Raw genomic sequence first — 17,361 nt, 5'->3', positions numbered from 1 at the left:
AAGATTTCCAATTAGTTTGTTTTCTTTAACAAAATGACCCTGTATTCAGGTTACCTAGATATTTTTATTAGTTTATATTAGTGGTTCTCAAAATGGGGCAACTGCTTCCCTGGCCCCCCAGGGGACATCTGGCAATGTCTGGAGACATTTTTGTTATCATAACTTGAGGTTAGGGGAGGGTGCTACTGGCTTCTAGTGGGAAGAGGTCAGGGATGCTGCAAAACATCCTATCATGCATGGGACAGACCTTGCAACAAAGAATTATCTGCCTGGATTCCTTATTGTGGCTATGGAAATCATTCTTTCTATCTAGGTTACTCTTTTATTTCTATGATGGAAAGACGACCAGCCTTTATCCATTGTCCTAATAGTCTGATAATGTGTTAAGATGAATAAGGGAAAGGAAGTAGGAGGTGCTGCTGATTTTTCTTTGCATTTCATCATATTTTCCTTGCATATTCTTTAGCTGGTGTGGTTACATTTGCTTCAGTTTTATTTGCTTGTTCATTTTCCCCAGTGGCTGATAACATTTGACACTTTAGATGTCTGGCGTACACATGAATAAAAATTTCTTTAAGAGGATAAGTTGTTTCTTTTCTGGGAATCAACTGACCTCAAGAGGATCTTTGAACATACCATAGTAACTAATCTGTTAAGTATTTTGTGTTTGGAGTTAAACATGTCACTGAGATCCTCACACATTAGTTAACAATTTTCTAAATATTTACCAAGATCTTTAATAAGTGAGAGTGCTTCCCATGATATAAAGGCTCCACCGCCATCATCCATGGCACCCTGCCCAACATCCCAGCTGTCCAGATGTCCACTGACCAGTACAACCTAGAACAAATAATAAAAAGTCAAAAAATAAAACTAAGCAAAAATGACATCAAAGAGTAATTTAGGTATTCAAAATATAAAAATGAAACTTTTATATTTTCTTTCCTATTTTTATGTCTTTAAAGATATGTGTCATTATTAGTGGAAAACTTGGTATTGAGGAATTGTATAAGGGGTCTAAGTCAATCCTAATAGTAATAAAAATCCTCACTTTGTACCTTTCTTTATTAATATAATTTTGACTGCTAAAGAAATTGGCTTGGCCGGGTGCGGTGGCTCACGCCTCTAATCCCAGCACTTTGGGAGGCTGAGGCGGGTGGATCACGAGGTCAGGAGATCAAGACCATCCTGGCTAACACGGTGAAACCCTGTCTCTACTAAAAATACAAAAAATTAGCTGGGTGTGGTGGCAGGCGCCTGTAGTCCCAGCTACTTGGGAGGCTGAGGCAGGAGAATGGTGTGAACTCGGGAGGTGGAGCTTGCAGTGAGCTGAGATTGCGCCACTGCACTGCAGCCTGGGTGGCAGAGCAAGACTCCATCTCAAAAAAAAAAAAAAAAGAAAAGAAAAGAAATTGGCTTATTACTGACAGATATTTGATAAATTTATTATATGGCTTAAAACCTAAAGGACATAAAAATGAAACTTGAAACTTCAACTACATTCGTAACTGTCCCAAATTCTAGAAGAAACGTAATAAACATGTGATGAATTGATTTAAATGAGAAAATGAGAACAATAATTTATTTAAAAAATTGTTTTATGCATTATAGATTGATGTTGAATAAATAAATAGCTGGATTTCAAAACTAGATCCAATTGAACAGGAGAACTTTTAAGGGAAATTTCAACTGACATTAGTATTAAATAAATCTAGAAATTATATTACACATTTGAAATCATCACAGGTTTAAAATTCTTCTTAGGAAGTATTACTAATTCTAAGAAAATATTAAAAAATTCACTGAAACTAAATTTTGTGGACACATTTCAAACAAGTTATAAACCAAGTAAAGTGATGCTGGGGTATATAGAATATTGGTTTGAAAAAAAATGTATCTTGATCATTATAAAACATACAAATATGTAGTCAGATGAATTACATATCTAAACACAGATTTTAGAGGAAGGCATAGAATAACTTCACCAATTTGGAGTAGGCAAAGATATCTTAAACTGGACACAAAAATTATAAGCCATAAAAGAAAAAAATAATAAATTACGTTTTGAGTTAAACATGTCACTACTGAGATCCTCACACATTGGTTAACAATTTTCTAAATATTTACTAAGATCTTTAATATGTGAGAGTGTTTTTTTTTTAAATTAGGAAAGCTAGTCATCAAAAGACCCCATTAAGAGAGTGAAAAGGTAACCCACAGAAAAACAGAAAATAGTCAGCATATATATATATGTATATGAACAGACAATTCACAAAGAAAGATATGCAAATTACTAATAATCATAAAAACGATACTCAGCTTCATTATCATTAGGGAAATATAAACTAAACCACATTCAATACATATTGAACCAGATGGCTAAAATGAAAAAGACAAAATATGCCAAATATTGGTGAGGAGGTAGAGCAACTGGAACTCTTGTACATTGCTAGTGTAAGTACATTCAACCACCTGGAAAAACTGGCTTATCTATTAAATCTGAACATACACAAAACTATGACCCAGCAATGCTACTCCTCGTTATATATCCAACAGGACGTGTGTATGTGTGTGTGTGTGTGTGTGTGTATACTTTAACCAAAAAAGATGTACTGGAATGTTCATAACAGAGTATTCATAATAGGCCTAACCCTCCTAAAAAAAAAAAGAAAGAAAACTCATGAAATGTCTGCTGACAATAGAATGAATAAATTGTGTTGTATTTATCAATAGGACACTTCATAGCAATAAGGTAGAAATGGAAAATGAAAAAACACAATTCATGATAAAATTGTATGAGTCTCATAAACATAATGAAGAATGAAAGAAGCCAGATACAAAATAACACATGATGTATAAATCCATTTATATAAAGTATAAAAACACACAAAACAGGAGAGTGATTACCCTTGGTGAGGAGGGTTTGTGACAAAAAGGGGGTAGAGGAAACCTTTTGGGGTGCTGGTCATGTTCTGTTTTCTGATCTGGGTAGCAGTTACACAGGTGTACTCAGGTTCACCATATACACTTAGGATTCGTGCACTTTCTCTGAGAATATTATACTTCAATATAATTTTTTTTAAAGTTTTACAGATTGATATGTATGTGCAACATGTACTAAGTAAACCAAAGTTGAACCAATCTTCTTGATGATTAAAATAAAAATTACCCATGACTTTGGGAAAGCAGGACTTTGGGGTTAAAATATTAGGGTGACCCTTTGCACTGAATGATTCACTGAGCAGCTGCACGATCTCCCACTGACTTACATACAGACCCAGTCTAGTATGACTTCATTGTAGTTACAAACAAGCACAATCCCCCAAACTAACAAATGGCTATGTAATGAACCCAAATGGATTGTTTCTAAGGGGGAAAAATAAAGAATAAAGAATAATTCATGTTGCAATAGCAGGAACTTCTGATTCAGAAAGTAGTGGTGTAATCCCATGTGGGACAAACAGCCCAATTAGTCAACATTCTCATGACTCTCAGAACATTTTCTCAATGACGTTCCAGTGGATTAAAAGTGTCAAAATGTGCTTCAATAAACTTTTTCTCAGATAATATATAGGAACAACTAAGTCAAGGAAGCTATTATTTTATCCTTCAGATTTCTTTCAGAAATTGAAGTTGTTTATGATCATTCTTCTTTATGTTTTCTCCATTCTGTAATCTACTTAATGTTACTTAAACTGGTAGTTAAAAAATTGGAAACATGGTTTTTGAATGATAGGAAACTAAGCGATGTCCCATAGGATAAGGTCTTTGGTATAGTGCTATAGAAGAATGATTACATATTCTCTGGATTATGAGAGCTTGTTTTAGTATATTTTTTTTAATCAGAAAAAAAAACTGGGGCAACAATGAAATAGTAGTAGTAATTTTAATATCTATTGATTTAAAACTAGGTAATGACAAAAAGATCCTTCTAATTCAGTAGCAATTTGAATGAACTTGAATTTTCCAAATATATGAGCTTCTGCATACACTTAGAAAATAGCAGTGCAGGAGGTTTCACTCAAAATGGAATGTGGCTAGCATTCCTTAATGTCACCTCACAAAAGATAACCCAGAAAAATATACCAACGCACAAGGCTACTGAAAATCTCCCTTATGTCAGGGTCAGGCATAAAAGAACATTAGTTATAATAAACTTGGATCTGATTTAGACAAACAAACAAAAACAGACTACCCAGAAATGCAGTAAACTGCAGTTTCACGAAAAATATCACCTGATAAATGCTAGGAAAATGCACAGTCCCTTCACTGCCTCTGTTGCCAGATCCGGATTCCTTTGAGCAAAAGCATGGCCTAGAATCAACAGAGAAGTGGGCACCTGCCCATCTACCCCTTGTGTTCTGCATCCTGAGGCACTCAAGGCACTGACCAATTCCTTTCCCCCAACTTCCTTTTCACCACCATCTTTTCCAAATGCAGTATAGAGTAAAAAGTTACTCTGAAAACAACAATAGCAGTAGCAGCTGTAACAAAACAACTAGAAAGGCAGAATGGGAACTCTAGTTCTTTGAAATGTAGGGTTAGTTATTTGCGAGGCAGACTAAATTAGCCCTGACTACCTTGGGAATGAGGGCCTTGGGAATAGAGGAAGAATACACCGCAGTCGAACAGAAATGCACTGGATGAAAGCCTGCTAGGAGAAGGAACCAGAATGGCAACGGCATACATCCACCTGCAGGCCAGCTGTAGGTCTGAGAGTGGAGATGGATGAAATCAAAGATGTGCAGACAGCAGCCTGAGGACAAGCCCCTCTGTTACTGGTGCATATGAAGACACTGAGTCCAAATGGATCCACCTGATTATGAGATGAAAATGAGACATATAAAAAATATGGCAGGACTAGGGAGAGGAAATAGCCTCAGAGGATGTGCATCCTTAGGAAAATGAGCTAATGCAAGATACTGAAGAACATTTCACGCTCTCTGGCATTCAGTCATGGTTTCCTTCAACAATTTTTATTGAGTTCCCACTATGTGCTAGAGATACTGAAATGAATAAAACAAGCAAATATTCTAGCCTTAATTGAATTTAGATTCTGGTGGGAAGATGGAAAATAAATAAACACAATATAATGATAGTTTTAAGTGCAACAGAGAAAAATATCTTTGTATCTTCAGTGTGGAGATTTTAAAAATAGAATAAAAATTCAAAGCATGAATAGTAGATGTATAAATTTAACTATCATAAAATGAAGCCTTTATGTTCATCAAGAGAAATCATAGAATGAGAGGAGTTGCTAGAAATTAGAAGACATTTACAATATATATAACTCAAAATGATTTATATTCAAAATGGGTAAAGAATTCTTACAAATCAATAAAAAAGCCAAGCAACCCAAAAAGCAAATAGGCAAAACACATAAAGAGGCATTTCACAGAAAAGAAATTATGAATGGACAGCAAGCATTTGAAAAGGTGACCAATTTCATTACCAATCAGGGAAATGTAAATGTAAATTAAATCCTTAATAAGATACCACTTTACAACTATCTGGCAAAAAATTTAAAATCACACAAATGAGATCTTGGCAAGGAGGCTGAGCAATAGGAATTCTTATCCACTCCTGGTAGAAGCAGAAAATTGTTAAAATCATTAAGGGAAACAATTGGACATATCCTTATAAAGTTGAACATATGGGCATTCCACAATCCAACAATTCCACTCTTGGTGTAAACATTAGAGGAATTCTAACACCAGGAGACATGGACCAAAACGGTCATACAGACACATTCAGAAGTTCTCAAACTGAAAACACACAAATGTCCATCATCAGTAGAATCGATACATTGTGGAATAGTCATACAATGGACTATTACAAAGAAGTAAAGTGAACCGAAAATGACCTAGTGATGCATTATTAAATATAAATGAATCTCAAAACAAAAATAGGCAAGAAAAAACAAAAACCCAAAAAAGACAAAAGAAGTAGATTATGATTCTATAATATAAATTTCAACTAAACTAAATAATATAATCTTCAGTAATAATATATACAAAGATGGTATAACTATGAAGAAAAGCAAAGCAATGGTATACCAAAGTTAGCATTGTGTTTATATCAAATGGGGGTTAGGGCAGAGAGGAGGAGGTGATCAGGTACGGGAACACAGTGACCTTCAAAGACACTGATAGTGTTCTGTTTCTGCAACTCAGTGGTGAGAACATGTGTAATCCTTCCATTACTATTCTCTAGATTGAACATAGATAAATAAAGTCTTCCATATGTGTGATATGTTAAACTATAGCAAGAATTATCAAAAACCTACCTTTGAAAGTCAAGGGGCTCAGTTTTAGAAGTGAGTTCAACCAAACATTAGATGTCAGATTGATCTTGTTCTATTTCAACTGTTCTAAAGCAAAGAAAAAGTATAGAAAATATCTACATTTACTTACAAAGCTATCACAATCTTGATATTAAAACCTGACAAAGATAGTGTCCTCCTTATAAACTAACTAGAGATCAAATATAATTGTAAAAAGCTGCAATAATTGAATCCAGAAGCATATTAAAAAGTATTAAAATAATGGCCCAGTCATCTTCAAAGGCCCTTGGTAACTAGAAGCTATAATACATCCAATATACTAAGAAAGGGCCACTTTTGAGTCATACTTATTTTCTTGGCATGCTTAGCTTTTAACTCTCTTCATTAAAATTTATGTGAGTTGTATAGATATTCATCTAAACCTGACCACATTCATGTTGGTCAATTGTCAGTAAACAACAGGCCCATCTGACAATAAAGTATGCTTCATTTTACAAATATCTTGCTCAATCAAAAACCAGAAAGACAGCTACTCGGTGTTTTTGGTTGTTTTTTTTTTTTTTTTTTTGCTTTTGTGATTTTTTAAAAATTGCAGCAGCTTTCTTCTCCTAGTCTTAATTTTACTTGGTGTCTTTTAAAAGGTAGCAGGAAAAGTCTTAGGGGTACAAAGTTTGAGGCCTAATGCATTTCCAGACACAGGAAATCCCCAAATTTTCAACAACAAAAATCATTAAGTGGTTGGAAAAATATGACGTACCAAAAAAGGAGAAAAAAAAAAACAACTCATTATTTAGCCTTAGAGAAGAGGCCAAGGAGTGACCTAATAATGGGCTTCAGCTAAGACAGGTCCCACTGTGAAGAATATGAACAGCAAAAGAAAGCGCAAAGGAAGCCAGGCTTGGACTGCAGCAGTGAGCGTTAGGGTCATATAAGCGAGCAAGAAGCTTCTGATGCAGGCTTTTGTTGAAGTTAAAAAAAATGACTAACAGGGGAAAGGTTATGAAAAATTTCCTTCCTTGGAGAGTTTCTAAAATAGACTACATTCTGAGGCCTTAGACAGAAAGCTAAAAGAGAAGGGATAAATAAAACCTTCCAAGGTTCCATCTAATACGATATTCCATGCCAGTTTTCAAGAATTCCTCTTCTATTCTAATCATTTTAAAGGAGGTAATGGTCTTTCAAAAAGTCTCTATAATCTCAACAGACTTTTCCCTGAGCACCTCTTTTCTGGCTGTCAAGCATCTTCCTAAAATTTAAAATCTAAACACAGGTGGGCAGGCACTTCTCAAGAAATCCATGTTTTCATAATCCCCACTGGAGACAAAGCCTTGGCTTTCAGAGGGTAGTTGCTGAATGTATTGTGCTATTGCCCAGCACAGACAAAAGGGACTATGTTTGAACAAATATTTTCCTCCCCAATGATTCTGACTAGGTGGTCTACAGAATAAAGCTAAGCTCTTGACATACAGGGTGTGTTCAGAGGCAACACAGCAAACATGTGGGTTCCTCTTGAATTGATTTCTTATCTTCAAGCTTTTTTTTTTTTTTTTTCAGTGAAGCTGTTGGGTGTTAGCTTGTAGGATACAGAATCCTTTCCCACAAAAATGGGCCATCTGTTCAAATGCTCATGGATCACCCAGCTGGTCCTGAAAAGAGCTGTTTCCACTCCCAGACTATCCCCTCTTACTTATAAAGGACACTCAGATTAGACTCACAAAAAGGAGATCATGCCTATTCCTGGTTGCATGCTGTGAGCATGTTACTAGACTGATAGCTCAGGATAAAACAAGAAGGACCTAATTTATCTGTGGCGCATGAAAACCAAGCACTAGGTAGATTTATAAAATGTGATTGCAGTGGATTTGCAAGAAATGGCTGGAATTGATTAAACATTGATTTGACAATGATAGGGGAACAGCAGAGAATGTCTATGGAAGGAAATCATTCTCATGAAATGGAGGCAACTGGGTTGCAAACAGAAGTCATGATTAGATGCAACTGGAGATGATCTTCTCTTAAGTAGAAGAACCATGTATTTGAATTCCTCCTCTATTTAGCCTCAGCAACCACAGTACAAGTTGTCTCATTTGAGAGGACAGGAAGAGTAGAAGAGCTGAATTACAACATTGTATTTGAACTTCCTGAGGTAAGGGAAAAGACACAGAGAGTTTAGGTAACTTCTATGTTACTATTGATCATCTTTCCCATAATCAAATCCAAGCATGGTACAGTGCACAGCTAAAACTTCTCATTCCTTACAACTATTCGCTTACCATTATGTCCCAGGCCTTTGTCATGCTAAGTGGGTGGGATTTTAAAAAAGAAGAAGGCTGAGCATGGTGGCTCACACATGTAATCCGAGCACTTTGGGAAGTCATGGAGGGAGGATCATTTGAGGCCAGGAGTTCAAGACCAGCCTGTGCAATGTAGTGAGACCTCATCTCTATTGAAAAAAAAAAAAAATAGCCGGGTGTAGTGGTGCACGTCTATAGTCCCAGCTACTGGAGAGGGGAAGGTGGACTGAGGTAAGAGGATACTTGAGTCCAGAAGACTGTGGCTACAGTGAGCTATGAACACACCACTACACTCCAGTATGTACCACAGAGCCAGATCCTGTCTCCAAAAAAAAAAAAGCATTTGGTACCCTACAGACTTTTTTTTTTGTTTTTTTGAGACACAGTTTCACTCAGTCACCCAGGCCGGAGTGCAGAGGTGTGATCTTGGCTCACCGCAACCTCTGTCTCCCAGGTTCAAGTGATTCTCATGCCTCATCCTCCTGAGTAGCTGGGATTACAGGCACGTGCCACCATGCCTGGCTAATTTTTGTACTTTCAGTAGATACCGGTTTTCACCATGTTGGCCTGGTCTGGAACTCCTGACTTCAAGTGATCTGCCTGCCTCAGCCTCCCAAAGTGCTGAGATTAAAGGCATAAGCCACTGTATCTGGCCTCCTACAGACTCTTTTATGGCTCAGTTTAAACAAGCTAATAGAGATATCATCAATCTTTCATGATAAAAAATGGGAGTCAAGGTGCTTCCTACCAAAAGAAACAGGCTTTAACTTAAATTTTGAACATTTAGATCTATAAGCTGACAGATTCTTCTTGGCCCCTAATGGTTTCTGAAATTCCAGAACCCTATGTAGCTTTGAAAAATACCCAGCCATGATAGTCTGTGCAGTTTAAATGAAAGTTACTCAAAGCATTTCTACCTTAAGCAGTTGGTTCCTGCCTGCCATGTCCCTGGACCACACTGACAATGGAGAGTCAGAAGTCAATCATCTCAAGTTCCAGGACTTTTTAGTGAACTTTAGGGTAGCTGAATGGCTTCCTATGATGATGACACCTGAGAATAACTTTTATTTGGATGCTTAAATTCTAGCTTAAACATAAGACAGTCAAAGAATGTTACAGACATCCCTAAAAGAAGACTTCTCAATGACCTGATTTTCAATGATCTTAAAAATCAGCGCAAGCTTCAGGACAGAGTGTCAAGGAGCCAACTTTACTTTGAAAGGCTCCATGCCTGCACAAGCATCCAACTTGCTATCCAAGCATAGCACCTCTAGCTTTTAATCCTTTTATCATACTCCACCTCACATAGTATTAGCCCAGTCATCGCAGTTAATAACCCCTGTGTTGAGACTCTAGGAAACAAGCCAAATTTCCATCAGTATATTTTGTTTTAGCAAGGAGATGTTGCAAAAATTAAACATTTCATTTTCTTGCATCCTTGTTTAAAAGAATACTATTATCCCCATTCCCCAATCTCGTCTTATTTTTTATTAGAATTTACATATCTGGGAGGAAAAATGCCAGAATAGACATGTTAACTAGTTTTGTACCTAATATAAACACGATGAGAGCCAAGGAAAAGAATATATGTATTATGTATATATACCTAAAATGAAAAACTCTTCTTTTCCATTTACAATATAATGAATTGAAGCTTAACTTCAATATTCATAGTCAAATGTCACATCTGCAGGAAAAAGAGAATTATCTTAGTTTCGTAAGAATCAAGGGCCACTAATAAGCCAAAATGCTGATTAACCTTATTATGTTTGTGTATCACAACTCAAAAAGAATGGTCCGAAAATGATTTCTTCTAATTCCAAAGCTAACATGAAGCATAATCATGCTTTCCAAAGCACAGAAAACTCATCTTTTGTCCCCATAAAAGTGAACTCCAAGGATAAGGAGTAGGGGGAGCTTGAATGTTATAAAGATAGACCTGCTGGAGAGAACAAATAAAAATTAGCTTAGACTGAGAGTCCATAAGGAATAATTATTTTAAAAACATAACAGAGTTCATTGTAGATTCTGGATATTAGCCCTTTGTCAGATGAGTAGAATGCAAAAATTTTCTCCCATTCTGTAGGTTGCCTGTTCACTCTGATGGTAGTTTCTTTTGCTGTGCAGAAGCTCTTTAGTTTAATTAGATCCCATTTGTCGATTTTGGCTTTTGTTGCCATTGCTTTTGGTGTTTTAGACATGAAGTCCTTGCCCATGCCTATGTCCTGAACAGTATTGCCTAGGTTTTCTCCTAGGGTTTTTATGGTTTTGGGTCTAACATTTAAGTCTTTCATCCATCTTGAATTAATTTTTGTATAAGGTGTAAGGAAGGGATCCAGTTTCAGCTTTCTGCACATGGCTAGCCAGTTTTCCCAGCACCATTCATTAAATAGGGAATCCTTTCCCCATGTCTTGTTTTTGTCAGGTTTGTCAAAGACCAGATAGTTGTAGATATGTGGCATTATTTCTGAGGGCTCTGTTCTGTTGCATTGGTCTATTTCTCTGTTTTGGTACCAGTACCATGCTGTTTTGGTTACTGTAGCCTTGTAGTATAGTTTGAAGTCAGGTAGCGTGATGCTTCCAGCTTTGTTCTTTTGGCTTAGGATTGACTTGGCAATGCAGGCTCTTTTTTGGTTCTATATGAACTTTAAAGTAGTTTTTTCCAATTCTGTGAAGAAAGTCATTGGTAGCTTGATGGGGATGGCATTGAATCTATAAATTACCTTGGGCAGTATGGCCATACAAGTGGTAGAAGAATATGAACAGACACTTCTCAAAAGAAGGCATTTATGCAGCCAAAAGACACATGAAAACATGCTCATCATCACTGGCCATCAGAGAAATGCAAATCAAAACCACAATGAGATACCATCTCACACCAGTTAGAATGGCGATCATTAAAAAGTCAGGAAACAACAGGTGCTGGAGAGGATGTAGAGAAAGAGGAACACTTTTACACCGTTGGTGGGACTGTAAACTAGTTCAACCATTGTGAAAGACAGTGTGGCGATTCCTCAGGGATCTAGAACTAGAAATACCATTTGACCCAGCCATCCCATTACTGAGTATATACCCAAAAGATTATAAATCATGCTGCTATAAAGACACATGCAGATGTATGTTTATTGTGGCAGTATTCACAATAGCAAAGACTTGGAACCAACCCAAATGTCCAACAATGATAGACTGGATTAAGAAAATGTGGCACATATACATCATGGAATACTATGCAGCCATAAAAAATGATGAGTTCATGTCCTTTGTAGGGACATGGATGAAGCTGGAAACCATTCTCAGCAAACTATCACAAGGACAAAAAACCAAACACCGCATGTTCTCACTCATAGGTGGGAATTGAACAATGAGAACACTTGGACACAGGAAGGGGAACATCACACACCGGGGCCTGTTGTGGGGTTGGGGGAGTGGGGAGGGATAGCATTAGGAGATATATCTAATGTTAAATGACGTGTTAATGGGTGCAGCACACCAACATGGCACATGTATACATATGTGACAAACCTGCACGTTGTGCACATGTACCCTAAAACTTAAAGTATAATAAATAAATAAAAAAAAAAACAGAAAGACAAGGTAATTTTTAAAACTTAATAGATACCACAAAGGAGAATGAATAATTTAGTTGTCCTCTCTCTAAATGCAATCAACTAAAATAAAAGAACATCATTAAAAAAAGACTGTTCACTTTCTTCATCAATGGACATTGTGACATTATTGTCATGTTGTGGATTTAGATTTTTAAAGTCAACACTCATGAGGTTGTCCCTGTCCCCCTAATTATTTTGACTTGTCATTAGATTATATTATCATACATTAAATCAGTTAAATCTCATCAGTCGATTGTAGCCATGTGTTGAATAATCACAACCTGTGGAAAACCTTAAAAAAAAAGAAAGAAAAGTGGACTTTTTTCCTCAATTGTGCATTTTTTGAAAAAACAATACAAACAAAAACATGTATTTTAAAATTTAATTTGTATTTATTAGCATAAACAGTATATTTTAATAGGCTATAAATTAGAGCAAGATTAAAGGAAATATAAGCATCAAAGTACCATTCTCACTAAATTATATTTCTCATTAAGTTTTGAATGTTAGCATTGCTTAACTTAACTCGGCCCTTGATACAATCTTGTTTAACATTTCCATCAATACCTTGGAGATATCCTTATGAATTTTAAGATGATAAAAATATAAGATGAATCATTAATATGTTGGACCAAATAATCAAGATTGTAAAATATCCTGAAGCACAAATAATAGCTTAAAACTGACAAGATAATTCAGTGGGGATAAATCTGAAGCACACACTGCACTTTGAGAGGGTGAGTTGATAGCGGTCTGTCTGGCAACAATCAGGAAACTCAGGTGGTGGCCACAAGCATATTGAGCTAACAGTATCTCAGTCATGGGAAAATGTTTTTAAAGATTTTAAGGTTCATTGATAAAAATAAAATAATGCTGTTGATTATGTGAAGTAATACTCCCTTTTTATTCTAAATAAATCCAACACTTTTTTACTCCCTTTTGTTTCCTTCCAGGACACTTGAGGAAAGAGTTTGGAAAAGAGACGGTGGTCAGAAAAGAGCTGTCAGGATTTTCCAGTGTCTAGAAATGCATTGCTTGAAGAGCAGCAGAATATATTACACTGGAGAAGAGAAGACTGTAAGGGGCTAGATGTTTCATCTGCAAGAAGAGTAGACTTGCCCTGAAGGAATAATCAGGCCAGTGAGAAAGAGCATATGCACATAGATTTGAGCTCAGTAAAGAATAAACCTGAGCAGTCCCACAAGGGAACAGTACTCCCCAGAGGATAAGCTGCCAAATATGGGCAGTGTTCAAGCAGAGGTGCAAGGAACACCTGCCTGGTAAACAATGGACACCTGCCCTGAGGAGGCCGTGAGATAGATCATCTCCAAAGACACCTTCAACCTCTATGAAAAGGAAGGATGGGCTTATTATGACCACTATTCAGAGAGAAGAAACTCTTAATGTTTTCCTGTGATATTAGTATTGTTTTCTAGTACAAATTCCTATCATCATGCTGCTCTTCAACTGGAACCAAAACAAAAATTTAACATTATATTATACAACTAATAAAATTAATGATTAAGGAAATCTGCCATCCTAAACAGAACCTTTTATGACTTAAAATTTGCTTTCCTGAATTGGAGCTATGCTGTATTGACAACTTCCATTGGAACCCTGGGACATACAGTAGGAAGGCGTAATAACTAAGATCCCTATCAATACCAACTTTTAGGGGAGAACTCCATACTTTATAGTGTCCTTTGATAATCCATGATGGACTGTTATTTCTACATTTGCCTGTTTTCACATTTATTTTTTATGTTTTGATTCTACAGATGGAAAGTTCCACAAAATTATCATCCACTGTGTAAAACAGTACTTCATTTTATCTCAACTAAAATTACTTTCCTAAGTATGAAATACCTAACAATCATAATTTTGTAGACATTTCTAAATAAGACTTTTTTCTCTATTTGCAGGCTAAAGATTGCTATACCCCTTATAATAGTCTCATCATGCCATTTTGGTGGTTCCTTCTGAAACTTTCTTGAATTCCACTAGATTTTGGAGATGTAGCAAGCAAAACTATGATGTATCCTATACTTTTTTTTGTATGTTATATATAAACTGTAAGAACCTTCTTGACAGCTCCCAAGATTTACTCAATCTTTTTAATTGCGTAGAGCTACAGACATTAGGAAACCTAGAATGACTCTAGATTCCTTTGCAGGCTCCTACAATCACACCCTATCAAAGCTAGAATGACTTTAGGAGATTGTGGCCAACATTCTACTTTTCCACAGAGAAGGAATGTTTGCCCAAGTGGCAGGGCCTGAAAATAGAAGCCAGAGAGTTTGACCCAGAGCTGAGGACTATTTCAATCATATCCCTCTGTCTGCTTCACTAAAGATGGGGCAGAAGCTACTTTTGACTGCTTTTTTTCTAATGCATGACCTTTTATTTGAGTATGCTAAAAATTAATCTGCCAGTTTTTGCTTACTCACATGGCATAATGAATGCTTTCAATAATTTCTCACTACCACCTTGACATGAGCAAGTTACTTAATCTCTCTAACCTTTGTTTCTCTCTCTGTAAAGTGGGAATGACAATACGAACCTACCCTTAAAAAGTGTGTTGTAAGAAATAAATGAGATGACTTGTTTATCACGGTCATATTCCTGGCACATAGTGTAAACTCTTTAAATTGTTTCCATTACTGATTATGTCATAATTATTGTAAGATGACCTAAACAAACATTCAAAAAAAAACCAATTCTCTCTAGGAAAGATTCACTTGGGAAGCTGAAAAGCATAAGCATGTTTTATACAGACTGCTTATGCGGGCACTGGTTTAGGGTACTATGCACTGCCAGTTTGAATTAGAGGGAGTATCAATCAAAAGCACGTTATTTAGAAAGGTGAAAATATTCTAAAAATGTTGTTTGGTGAACCTAATTTAAAACAGCATGAACTTATTCCACTTAAAAACATCTATACACCGTGAAATAGGTAAGTTACATTTTTATTTCAATAATAGCTTGCAAAAGGGGAAAAAGCTATAGCTCAAGCAATCATATACAAAACCTCTCTAAAAAACTCTGGAGTTACAAGGTAACCAGGTAGCATTGGTGAAAATGAATTCAGGTGTTTGAACTGAAGCTTCCCAAAATGCACCAGGGGCTAGTTTTGACCTGGTGATAGTGAATTTTAAGAATGTAAATTGCATTTACAGAGTTGGCAAGACTGGCCATAGGCTGGCTCTCTCCCTAAAAGGGCCTTGAACACAGGGAGAATATCCAGAACGGGACCTTAGAGAAAGCATCAAAAGTCTGCCATATTTCACACAGAAATGAGAAGCTTAAGCTGGGGACTAAAAGTATTTCCTGATATCACATTTGAGCATAATCTCTGTAACGATTGACAAACATGGGGAATGGAGAAGAAAAGGCAAATATCAGGTTTTTTTAATGCCATTACAGACAAATTTTAGTGCAGCATTGTTTAAAGATGAAAGAAAAAACTAAATGGTCTGTCAAAGAAGCATTATTTCATCTGTTTTAACTCTATAACAATTTATGAATTTTAATCTCCATAAATTCCTTCAGTAAACCACAATACAGTAGGACATATTTTAACCTTGTCTTTCTCCCTCTTATTACAACACAGTAATTAAGATCTGGGTTTCAGAGGCAAGCAGGCCGGGATTTGAAGTCCACCTCTGCCACTTACTAGGAACCTCAGCAAGCTGCTTGAGCTCTCTGCGCTCCCTCTTTTGTGTATCTAAAAATGGATGTTAACATCTGTCCACAGAGTTGATGTAACAGCAATTGCAAGGAAGGTCCTAATGCATTGCCTAGTATCCAGTGTATGCTCAATCCATCTAGCATCCTAATTCATTTTAGAATTTAATTACATATTTTATTGTTTTCATAATGTCCAATTGCTATGGTGTATGTTCTTGGTAAAAGTGGCTCTGATAGTAGTTCTGAAGCAGTTGAGGGGCAACAGACACACTCCCCTCGTGGTAGGGGGCTGGGAAATGGAGATAGGGTGCATAGTTTGAAATTTAAAAAGCCTCCTATTTCAGATTCTCACAGATTTCTACTGGGGAGAGGGGAGGAGGAGACCCTCCAACCTCAGCCTTCAGCTGAGAAACACCGGCCTTTCTAATGACAGAGACCTCTTTATTTCCTTCCCATGTATTCCTCACAAGGCCTGGCATACAGCAGGGTCAATAAATCAATCTGAGTTTATTTGTTTCTGTTTAGTAATAAAATATGATTCAGAATCCAGCTAGTTCAGTTCCTTAAAGAAAACAATATTATGTTTTGTGATCAATGCATAATTAAAACAAATTTCCCATTAATTCCCCTGACCTTTACAATTTTAGTCACATAAACCCATTAAAGAAGTTTATTCTCGACTACTGTGTAATGTAACGTATTTTCTCTCAGTGATGAGTATAAACAATAAGTACATTAAAAAATGATGAAACTTTATTATAGTCTTCAAAGGTCAGAATCATACAGAGCTATGGACAAGAAATTAGGACAGAAATATGCTTTAAAATGCTTCAGAAGTAATGGTGAGACTTCTGGTCAACATGATTCAGCAAATTCACACCATTATAAAACTCCTCCTATTCCAAACATGTGATAATTAGAGATGAAACATAAAAAGTAAACACAAAATGTTTATAGTTTGTCTCCAAGAACCAGATAAACATCTCTGTGGACTAGAAACGCATTAGAATCACAAGCAGTGAGTAAGTCTGAAGTCAGGGAACCTGCAAGGCTCCAGATTTAGAAGCCAGCACTGACTGCTGGGCATTCTGCTCCTACAGGATACAAGAATCTAAAATTGGCTCACTGGAGATAAGGAGACCTAAGCCAGGTTAACTGTAAAGCCAAACAAGGAGGTTGGGCTAATAAGAAGAAGCTAAAAACAAAACTACAACTACAACAACAAAAAACACGACACACTAAGAGGAGCAGTTTTATAAAAATTTAAGCCTGTGAGGGAAAAGTTGACAAAGATGTGTTTCAGACCCAGGCACAGAATCAAACCACCTGCTCGCTTGGTAACAGAGTATGTGATATCCCCAATATCACCATTGGCAAGGGTGGCTGATAGAACATAATAAAACCTGGGTCTGGACTGGAAGTCTTTCGGACCAGATAAAAGTGATCACAAAACCTCAAGGAAAACAAGAGTAAGCCCAGAGAAAGGGAA

General features: G+C 36.4%; 1 protein-coding gene across 5 annotated transcripts in view; it reads right to left on the bottom strand.

Moving 5' to 3' along the window:
* The window catches only part of CPQ (carboxypeptidase Q), a 619,593-nt gene that overhangs the window by 293,069 nt on the left and 309,163 nt on the right, over positions 1–17,361 (bottom strand). For all 5 annotated transcript variants that reach the window (XR_008536792.2, XM_063816441.1, XM_054656909.2 and 2 more), the window contains one exon: positions 729–840. Coding sequence is in view for 4 of the 5 variants with exons in the window: in XM_063816441.1 (XP_063672511.1) it covers positions 729–840 (112 nt within the window). In the remaining variant the exon portion in view is untranslated. The remainder of the gene's footprint in view (positions 1–728; positions 841–17,361) is intronic.

The sequence above is a fragment of the Pan troglodytes genome, chromosome 7 (assembly GCF_028858775.2).
Source record: "Pan troglodytes isolate AG18354 chromosome 7, NHGRI_mPanTro3-v2.0_pri, whole genome shotgun sequence".
Taxonomy (NCBI): Eukaryota; Metazoa; Chordata; class Mammalia; order Primates; family Hominidae; genus Pan; species Pan troglodytes.
This window is presented reverse-complemented; position numbering and strand designations above follow the sequence as displayed.